This window comes from Microchirus variegatus (assembly GCF_963457635.1).
Source record: "Microchirus variegatus genome assembly, chromosome: 5".
Taxonomy (NCBI): domain Eukaryota; kingdom Metazoa; phylum Chordata; class Actinopteri; order Pleuronectiformes; family Soleidae; genus Microchirus; species Microchirus variegatus.
In genome coordinates, this window is record NC_139806.1 from 12,895,913 (window position 1) to 12,906,946 (window position 11,034).

Consider the following 11,034-nt stretch of genomic DNA (forward strand, 5'->3'; position numbering starts at 1 on the left):
ACTTATACCCACATTAGAGTCGGCTCACTGTGCTTCTCTTCTCTGAGAACCAACCATTAAAACTATTTTTTCTGTTCAGGAATGCAGGTAAATAACTATAATTTGACATCTTAATCAAGAAATAATAAATTGCTTTACTATTTTTTTGAGAAACAGTAAATATGAAAATTCGTGGATAACTACACTGGTGTATTAATCATTACAAAAAAAACCATAACAAATGATTTTTATTATTACACATGCTGCTAATTTAGAGCAGTTGTGGCTTTAAATATTGGTCTAATTCATCTGAATCTTATCCTTTTTTTTTTTACATTTATAAATGGCAAAAAGAAGTGTTAACATGCAACAAAAATCCCCTTTTTACAGTGTGTTATAACATCTTTTTATTGATTTATAAAGTGTTAACAACCTCACTAATAATCCAATTATGAGCCCTTACTGTAAAGTGATATAGAAATAAATGAAATCTAATTTTGTGACTTCAACTGTAAACTCTCTTTGAGTATTATTATGCAACATATGAACTATTACAGTAAAGAAGGTCACTGAGTGTCTGCCTATTATGACCTCACCTTCTGATTTACCGTATGTGATGAGAAAGATAGGACAGGTAATTCATATGTGACTGAATCATAGAGGTGCGTACACAAGACATGACTAACAGTGTGTTTTTCCGGTGAAATGATATTAGATCGCACCAAACAGGAGCATGCAAGGTGAAGCTACTTCAATTACCTTCACCAATAAATCTACTTTATTGGTAGATTTATTTACTTTAATGAAATAATTTCAGGGATTTGATTTTGGCAACAACACAAATGGACAAATAAGTAAAAAAAATAAAAAATAAAATCACAGACCTCTATTTGTCCATGGGAACCAGAGATTTACTGTGCTACTGGATCCAGCACCTGCTCTTTCTTTTTTTTCCCCCTCTTCTTTCCATCCTCTCTCGTACATGACGGTGTCTGGAGGGGGGGGCGGGGGGGGCGGTGGAGCAGTGCTGCGATTTACAGATGTTCTGTGTTTGGAAACTGGGTGAAGGGTTACCATGCCGGCCGGCTACAAGGATGGGAGCGGACATTTTGGGAAATTGAATCAGCAGCTGTGGCAGGGGGGAAACTGGCGATGATCAGTTACATACGACTGCATGGCTTCGTCATGGCTGCAAATGACAGAGAGGAGAATCATTCCTGCAGAAACTGAACAAAGAAAACTGTTAATTTCTTTTACTTCTAAATAAATATATCATGCCTGTTGGTCTAAACTGGTTTCAGGCCAGAAATCCAGTCAAGTAAATGCATACATGTACATGAGTACAGTAATGATGTATTTGTTCATTACTAGTCTTTAATTTCAAGCTGAAACAATATACTTTAGCTTCCAGGCGGTAAGGAATAATTAACATGGCAATCTGTAAAAACATCATTTTGAATCTGAAAATAATTTCTGCTTGGAATTATTTATTTTTCCTGAAATAACAACTTGAAAGCGGGACCTTTATTCATAATACACTACAGTATAACAACTACACCACTTTCTCTATTCATGAAATCCCAATCATTTGAATTTGAAATTATTATAATGTACAATCCTATTTGAATCATTGAAACAATGAAGTTTGTGAATAAACAGTTCCTCGTGGACACACACACACACACACACACACACACACACACACACACACACACACACACACACACACACACACACACACACACACACACACACACACACACACACACACACACACACACAGTAATTAATCTGAACCACCACATCCATCCATGTCTTCTTACAACTGAACATGGGAGGAACATATTTCCACGTTTCCTTTACATAAAGTATAAATTCGTCCATCGCCTGAAATAACACAGACATCAGCCAACGAGGCCAAGAAAAATCCATCCTGCTCACACCCTTGTAACGTCCCGCAAAGAATGCCATGCATACGTGTACAGTCATGCCGAACATGTAACAGACGGTCATTGGGTTCAGCCATGATTGTTGGCGAGTCTTTATTTGATTTGCCATGTCCCTGTTTATACCTGATCCACATGGAAGCTAAAATATAGTGACAAACATTACAATTTGAACAAACAAATGCCTGAGTGTGTTATTATTCAGTATTGAACAATAAAATACTTTCATATTCATGTGGAAACCCCCCACTCTGTGATGTCTTTGAGGAGGAATAATGCATGTTTAGTGCATTCCAGACACATAAGTGTCAGCTAAAAAATGTCTTCCTCAAGCACTGTCAGCACTCAGAATTCTCCCAGTTACCTTTCACCTACTTTAGTCTGGGCTGTGGTGAGGAGAGGGTTAAAGCAGCTCCTTCTTTGGGCTCTGGCTCTGGATCACGTACTGCCTCCAATCTCCCGTCAGACTCTCTGTAACAAAAAAAAAAAAAAAGGAAAAAAAAACTCATGGGCCATGATGTTGGCATTCTCTGTGTCGTGAACTTTCCCCTAATTCTCACCGTCTTCACAGTACAGACCTTTGCTGAGGAGCACCTCGGGCCAAATGATTGCTGCGTTCCTCTAAATGACGTGACTTCATTCATTGCCTGTGGTAAGTGAGAGGACGTAATTAGAAAACCTGAATACTCAACGCCTAGACACCTGAAGAATCTGATTTCATCTAGCACCTCATGTACGTCTAATATCTGAGGGAAATGACATCAGTGTTTTATTCAAATAAGTGCAATTTACATTTTTGTGGGCCAGAGCTTGTTTATGAGAAACTAAAAGGAAAATCAGAATCATGAAGTGGTATAGTGCCTTTGTTAATATTCTTTTTTAAGCTCAATCATTTTACATGACAGTATAAATCGTATATAAAGAAATCTGTGTGCTGTGAAGATCAGATCACTCTTGTGAGGAAATTGTAAAAGATTAAAAGCACATATTCATATGTATTAATACAATTGAATGACCTTACAATAAGATACAGTAAAACAGAGAGAACATTTGAAACAGTTTGAAACAATGGTGCAGGACAAGGACTAGAGTTTCTGAACTCCTGACATGAGGAACAAGGCTGTGGATTTCCCCACAGATAGTGATTCATTCACTTAAGGTCTGGGCTCCATCTTTCAATTGCATTATTCTAACTGCAGTTGCCTCTTTTGCTTTCAGTTTTGTTAAAAGAAGGGACTTTTGAACTTCAACTCAGTGACTGATTTACTGTAAAATAACTGATGTCATAGTCATCTAATGCTTCTAAATCTTCAACCCTATTTTGGACTTTGAATGGACCAAACCGGCACACTGGTTATTATCTGGGTGTAATTTGTGTCTTGATATCATTATGAACCATTTTCAGGTTGTTCTTGAGCTGATAAAGGGATCAGAGTAATGCTACACATAATTCTACAATCCTTCTCAATAGAGGAATGGTTCCACTCGCGCGGACACAGATTGTTCAGTTTCCTCTGGTAGATCGAGTCTTCGTCTCCCACACTGCAGAGAGATGAACGTCTTTTTGTTATATCATGTCCCTCCTCTGCCTCTGACATGAATAGCTAACAGAGAGGTGGAGGAGGGACAGAAACCTGAGATTAACTGCACCCCTCCCTCGCTCCTGACAGCCAATGGCAGGCCGCTCCCAGCTGAGGGCTGTGAAACTATATAATGGTGGTGCTGTGGTGGTTCAGACAGAAGCCTGATCTCTCAACTCATCCAATCCGAGAGGATAGAGCGAGGACACTGAAGACTTCTGCAACAAGAGCCCACAAGAAGTTACATTGAGGAAAAATGAAGACGACACTGGCAACTCTGACTCTCAGCCTGGTGCTGCTCATGGCCACAGGTTTCCCTTTGCAGAAGAAAGTTGGATCACCCACTAGTGCTGCCAAGGAGAAACGAGTACAGTACGCCGCGTGGGATGATGTCAATGTCATTGCCCATGGCCTGCTGCAGCTGGGCCAGGGGCTGAAGGAACATGTGGACAAAACCAAGGTCCAGATGAGGGACATCTCCACCAAGCTGAAGGTATATAACCGCACAGTGACTGACCTGGGGAAGGAGAGTCAGAAACTGAGAGTAGAAGGGGATGCCCTGAAGGTCCAGGTCCGGGGACTGGAGGACAGAGAGGGGCAGCTGCTGAATGTCACGGCCGAGCTGAGGGAGAAAGCGGAGGAGATGCAGCAGGAGAGGAAGATAATGAATGAGAGGATGAACCGGCTGGAGGAGAAGGTGGACAGCATGCTGCAGGGAGAGACGACGGTGCTGTCCGACTCCAACGCTGGTGCCAAGAACAAGAGCGATGCCCGCAACATCCAGGTGAGAAAAGAAACATTTCTATGTTGGGTCGGTCATTAATGATGTTTAAATTATTATGACACTGGCTAGTCTGGGGCTAAATTAATATTTCCTTTTAAATATTGTTGCACTTTTACAATTGTTTAAGGGGGTTCTTTAACTTAGTGGTGTATCATTTGCATGGAGAGGAAGAGCTAGAGGCTTTTATAATATGATGTTCAGAGGGAAAGCTGTGAGTGGTGGGCGTAGTGGAGTGGAGTGGAGGGGGGGGTTGGTTAAGAAGCCTGCTCTGTATGCAGGACCACCATGCAGTACGTGCAGGGCAGTAAAAAGGCTGTCAGACAAAAGAATATGCACGCACCGGCTACAACAATGTGTGAAGACGCCATACGTCACAGACATGAGAGATGTGGCCCATTTTTTTTTTTGAAGATCTGTCTTTACAAAGCAGCTTGGGTTGAAAAACCCCGCGCTGTGAGAGAGAGAGTTACATAACTGCAGCTCAGCCAGCTTGAGAGGACGAGGGCTTGTAATTGAATGACGTTAATGTGTCCCTCTAAGCCTTTTCAATGGAACCCAGCATGAGGTCAAACTGTTGATTCTGGTTCTTCTTTTCTGCGCATTTTACGCACATGGCACGGAGTGGATTAAAGTTGATAAAACACTCAAATAAAACGTTGTACCTTTGCTTGTGTTTTACTAGCTGATGCTGGAGGCTCAGAACAGACGCATCGATGATCTGATGGAGAGGATCCGTCTCCAGCAGGAGAAGCTTGATAAGCAGAATGTGCGCATCAGGACCCTGCAGAGTCAGGTGAGCAAGCACGACAGTGGTCACAAAAAGACAAAGGAGATGTATTCACTCCGTAGCAACTCTTGCAAATTATTATTGATTACATTTCGTCAATGATCCCTAACTCTTTTTTGTTTTGTTTCTCAGATCCAGCTGTCACGACAGAGACCGTCACTGCGCAGCATCACCACAGGCGACACCGAGCAAAGTGGCATCGTGGAGCAGGGCGACTCACCAATTGGTGAGTAAAGCGTCTGAAATCCCCCCCCCCCCCCCCCCCCAGCACTGACACTGTCCTAAGTCCATTGCACAAAATGCGACGCCAAATGTGGCCGCACCATCTGTTAGCCGAGGCCTCAAAGAAGCTTACATCAATGGCAATTAAAGTCAAGGGATCAAATCATTGTGTTGGCTCGCTCCTGTGCTCAGCTTGACGCCAGAGAGATGCTCCCCATGTCATCTGGTGGCCTTACTGCACAGGGGATCTAGCTTTTAAAGCCCAATGACATTATTCAGATAAAAACAAAACATTAGGAGTAAAAAACAAAGGACAAACTGTTTTGAAGATAACATACAAACTCAACACCCTTATTTCAGGGTATCTATTGAGATAATCACCCTTTGCCAATGCCTCTCTCACTGTGGAGTACAGTAATTGTATGAGGTAGTGAATTATGCCCCCTGACAAGCTGCTGCTGCTGCTGCTCCCATCTGAGCTGAACTGTGACCACATCTGGCTCATAATGACTGTTTTCATCCCGACTGTATAGATGAGCAGAGTCACAACCACATAGGATGAGGTGGATGATAGTAAAGAGAAAGGGGGGGGGGGTACGAGCAGAAACCTCTACATATTGTATAAATCCCATTGTTGTAATAGATCTGAGTACATATGATCTTGTATCCCCGTTTCAAATGGCCACAGACGAGAAGTAGGTGAAAGGTGAACCCGGCTGAGGCAGCAGTTGAGTTCGGTCAGCCGGTGAAACCCGCAATAACACCTCAGAGCTCTGACATCAGCAGGATTTCAGGAATGAGGACAAAAGAAACAAGTTTCGCTGGCCAGTTTTCAACTGGGGGAAAGTTCACTCGTCTCTGAGAGTGTGCAGCCAGGGTCACACAGCTCAGTGGGATTACTCACACCGGTCATTTGTGTGCTGGAGAGGGAAGCCTGGCAAAGGAAGGCTTTGTAAAATACTAGCATGCAAGGTTCCTCAGATTACAGGCTTTGTACCTGAGCCAGAAAAAACAACAGGGAACAGGGGAAGATGGTCTATATTTATCTGCTTTGTACAGATATTATTCACTGTTTTGAAGACCCCCCCTCACCCCTCTTCTTTCAGACATCCAAACTCTTTGTGCAAAACAAACATTTGTGGATTCTTCAAGAATGAGCAACCTTTCCCCTAGATCTGTCAGGGAGTCAGACATCCCCCTCCTCCGCCTCAGTCATCCTCTCCTCTCCTCCCCCATCCCTGCACACCAACTCCCTACCTCCACCTCCATCTCCTCCTCCGTTGTAATGAATAATTAGTGTGCCAAAGTTCAGGAGAACTCATAACCCCCGAGGCAGATGACAGTTACAACTGGTCACCACAAGTTCATGCCTCTAGGAGAGACTGATCGCACTGAAAGAGGGGAAAATAACCTTTATTAATGAGTATCGTGTGACAATGCTGATATGATGTGAGAGGTTTACTGGAAGGGAGCTATCAGTCATGAGCCACATTAGCCACATGACAGCTTCAGCTGGCTCGGGAGACCCCGCTGTCTTCAATTTCCCTTTTATAGCAGCAGCCCTGATCCTCCCCACCACGCTCTGAACACTCGCTGTGCATGCAGCAGCCATGCATTCCTGCATTACTGAGCGGCTGCTGTGCACGTGAGGGACGTGTGACTAGTCAAGGGGGTGGGGGATTGTAGTAACGTGTAACTCAATAGACTGGAGGATGGAGCAGCTGTAAAAAGGGGAAGCCTGCTTGGGAACTGGGACAAGGGTCATGTTTATAACCGAGGAAAGAAGTTCTCACTCCCTTGTTAGGGCTAGGGCAAAGGCTCCACCACGCACACACTCTTGTATCTCCCGTTTCCCCCGATAAGCTCACTAGTAGTGATAGTCTTATTTGCAAACACGCAGCAGAGAAACCGGCCACTTTTCAGGTTTTTCTATATTTTTGGTCCAATGAAATCTCAGCCTCCATTCTCCAAGTGATTTTAATGCCCCCCCCCCACAGCAACAGTACAACGTTCAAGGGAGTAAAGCTGAAGAAAAAAAACATGTGAAAACATGTGTAAATGTGTCGCGTATAAATAGCATAGTCATAGCATTGTGGGGTAGAAGTAATCAGGCTGTTTAGACTGTGTGGCTGTGCAGTGGTGATACTGTGGAAGCTGTTTCTTTTAACCTTGTTTTGTTTTTCTCTCTGTGTTCCTTTTGTAGAGGTGGCATCAGACTGTCATGAGCTGTTCCTCAGAGGACAGACCACGAGCGGGGTCTACACCATCCAGCCAAACAACGCAGAGCCCTTTAAAGTCTTCTGCGAGATGACAGCTGGTAGGTGGAGTTAAACTTCTTTGTCTTTTAATTTGCCTTTTCAACATTTTCCAACCATTTAGACCATTGTATATATATTGTATGATTAACGTCTTTGTATTTCTATCCAGAAGGTGGATGGACAGTCATCCAAAGGCGCCAAGATGGCTCAGTGGATTTTGACCAGCAATGGCAGGCCTATGAGAAAGGCTTTGGCAGTCTAAATGGTAAGTGCTTTCACTAACCTCAGCACTGATCCTGTCCAGGTGCTAACTGGCCTGGCCAGGACCGGATTAGTTCACTTCTGCTCCAACAGGGGAGAGAAGATAAGCTGTTTTCTCACCCCATCTCTTCCCTTCTTCTTCTTCTCCAGGAGAGTTCTGGTTGGGTCTTGAAAAGATCCACTCCATTGCCAAAGACGACGGCTACATCCTCAACATCAAGCTCTCCGACTGGGTGGATGACTTGGCATCGGTCCGTCTCCCTTTCCGTTTGGGTGGAGAAGAAACCAAGTACTCGCTCCACGTTCAGCACGTTGGCACCTTCGGAACGTTGCAGAGTTCTCTTGGGACTGACGCCGCCTACGGCCGGCCTTTCTCCACAAGTGACCAAGACAATGACCAGAAAAATGACATCAACTGTGCCAAGCACCTTTCTGGTAAGTTGTAAAATGACAATCGTTTGTTTATTTTAACACAAGCTTCAATAGAACATCTAACCTGATATTATTCTTTGTCTCTGTAGGTGGTTGGTGGTTCAGCAACTGTGGTCGCTCCAACCTAAACGGCAGATACTTCCAGAGTCCTCCTCCTAAGCAGCGACATCAGAGGAAGCAGGGCATCTTCTGGAAGACCTGGAGAGGCCGCTACTATCCTCTCAAGTCCAGCATGATGATGATCGCCCCAGCTGTGATCGTGAACAAGTCATAAAGAATAGAGGGAAGAAAAAAGACAGAGAAAATGTTGAGACAAAGAAAGAATTAGTATTTGGTCTGTTTTTTTCTTTTCTTGGTGGCTGAATTAATTAAATAGAGGTCGTCTCCCTGTGAGAGAAACTTAATACCAGAGCCAAGGCCATCAAAGAGAACTCACACTAAATGAGGTTCACGTTGTCAATTGCTTCCCTCCCTGCACCAAAAGCCACAAATGGAAAAAAAACAAAAACATGCATTGGGATTAATTTTTTTCTTTTGTAATGACGTTGTTGATTCCATTATGTTGGCATGAAGCAGGAGCCCCAGGTCACCGGACAAGTCCAGGCCTGTCTACTGTGCTCTGAGCCACACAGCATTTCTATCAAGTCGAGACTCGTCAGCAGAATTGTGTGTCAGCAGCACGTGGACCGATGTTGAGATCGACTGTGGTTCTGCAGGGCGTAAAAAAACAACTTATTTTGTGGAGGGTTTGTGTGACGCAGGCTGATTGAATTAGCCCTTTAAAACCAATGGTGTGGACCAAACAGTGACTTAAGTAAAAGTCATACACAACATGATGATGATATTAGTGTTCGAAAGCATCGTGTTTAGTTCTTAAATCACTTTAAGCTAGGATTGTGCTGCACAAACTGAGCAGTTTGTGGTGGAGCACTGAGAACCATTCCAGCCTTTTGTACAACATACAGTACATTATTCTGCCTGCAAATTTGAATCAAATTAAGCATATTCTTCACCGTCTGAAAATACACTGTGGAGATTAAGACGATGTAAAGTCATATTGACTACTTGTAAGATGAGACACAGTTTTGTATATAATGTATGAAGAAATGTCATTTTGTCTTCTCAGAAAAGCAAATGTTACTGATCTGCGGTGACATTAAATGTTTTGTCACTCGAGAGTTTTGTTACTGTAGAGGTCCCCTTTTCTTATTTAAATGATGTAAAGAGACAAGATATATATTTCTGGTGCTGTCTGTTAGTAATTTATATTGTCTGTGATGTGTTTAACAGATTTTAAATTGTTTTTTTAAAGAGAAAATGCCAATCTAAAGGCCAAAGTGAGCCAATAAAAGTGATTTAAATGATTATCTGTATTTGTGTGTTTGTTACACGTTGTGGTACACTCAAACGAACACAGAACTAATTCATAGAAACAAACCCTATCTACAGTCACTATAAGTGGATAGGCGTTCATTAAATTCAAGATGAAGAGCTTGAAGTCGACATTCAGACACAGATTTTTCTTTTCTATCTGTTCCAACAATTCAGAAAGTGAACATAAAAACACTCATATGAACTCTATACTGTAAACCTAACAAAACATGTCCCCCAAAGCAGAGATTTTCCTATTGGAACTGACTCACTTTCCCAATGCCACACGTGGCAGATCTTAAAAGACTTAACCAGCTTTGCCACTTTACCTGCAAGCAGCAGCTTCAAAGTGTCACTTTTAATTCTTTCTCCTTCACTATTAAACGCTTCATCTGTAGTGATCCTCCGAGCGTGGATCGACATCTGATGGCAACAAGCGAGAGAAGAACAGGTGACACTAAGAAAAAAAACTCGAGTCAAGTCATCACCAACAGTTTTATACAAGAGCTAATAAGCTGTGACAGGATCTGAATCCTTCAATATAAAGTATGTGGTAAAATACGGACAACGCACTTTGAATATCCAGACAGCTACTGCGAGTTTTAGACTATGCAGCTGCAAATGTTGCTTTTTCAAAAGGTTACCGTGGAAGCTGCTGTGTCCATGAAGGCGAGGTCAGAAGGAGAATCTGCTGCTTCACTTGTGAAAGATGTTTTCCAGATTCTGGTTGTACCCTGCAAAACAGAAAAGAAACACAGCCAATGCCACCAACTTTACACAACCTGTAATATTTCGAGAAAAAAAAAAAAAAAAGAAGTGCAGCTGAAAAGATCATGTGATTGATTGATTCATACATTTATTCATTATCATGTACAAATTGTTATCGGGTGGTACAAAGCTGTTGTAAGACTCCAGTGCTCACCCACCTGTTGTCTTTATTGCAGTAAAAAAGGAAATACCAGCATGATCAAGAGTCAAGAGGTACTTTGGCAAGTATAAATTATGTGACAAGAAGGCAAGCAGACATCTTGAGCAATGTAATGTGAGGGGAGAAAATGGCGCAAAAATTCCCCCATGAGTGGCGTCTCTCGGCACTCATTTAAAGAGAAAACAATAAAAATCCATAAAAATATTTTATTTTAAACAACACACTTAAAATGAGACGATAGAGGAAGAGTCTTGCTTTTCTTCCTTTCTTCATCGTAACACAAACTGCCAGGTACAGATTCACATTATGTATGGACACTGCAAGTGTGTGTACGTGTTGGAAGTTTATGTATGAAATAAACTACATTTGACATCTAGTGTGTGAGCTTGTGTCTGAAAATATGTTTATAGCTTCCACTTCATATCTGTGAATTGTAGCCCCGTTTCTACCACTGACTCAAGTGAATAAAAGGGGCGGGACAGGAAA

The 11,034-nt window shown here is 42.5% G+C and overlaps 1 protein-coding gene across 1 annotated transcript; it reads left to right on the forward strand.

Annotated features, from left to right (window-relative positions):
- Positions 1-3,761: 3,761 nt before the first annotated feature.
- Positions 3,762-9,560, forward strand: angptl4 (angiopoietin-like 4; the record flags this gene model as incomplete). Its single annotated transcript, XM_083890550.1, has 7 exons — positions 3,762-4,289; positions 4,972-5,082; positions 5,209-5,302; positions 7,502-7,615; positions 7,726-7,821; positions 7,968-8,252; positions 8,339-9,560. The coding sequence occupies 7 exons, from the start codon at positions 3,762-3,764 to the stop codon at positions 8,521-8,523; spliced, it is 1,413 nt and encodes a 470-aa protein (XP_083746676.1). The 3' UTR covers positions 8,524-9,560.
- Between the last annotated feature and the right edge of the window lie 1,474 nt (positions 9,561-11,034).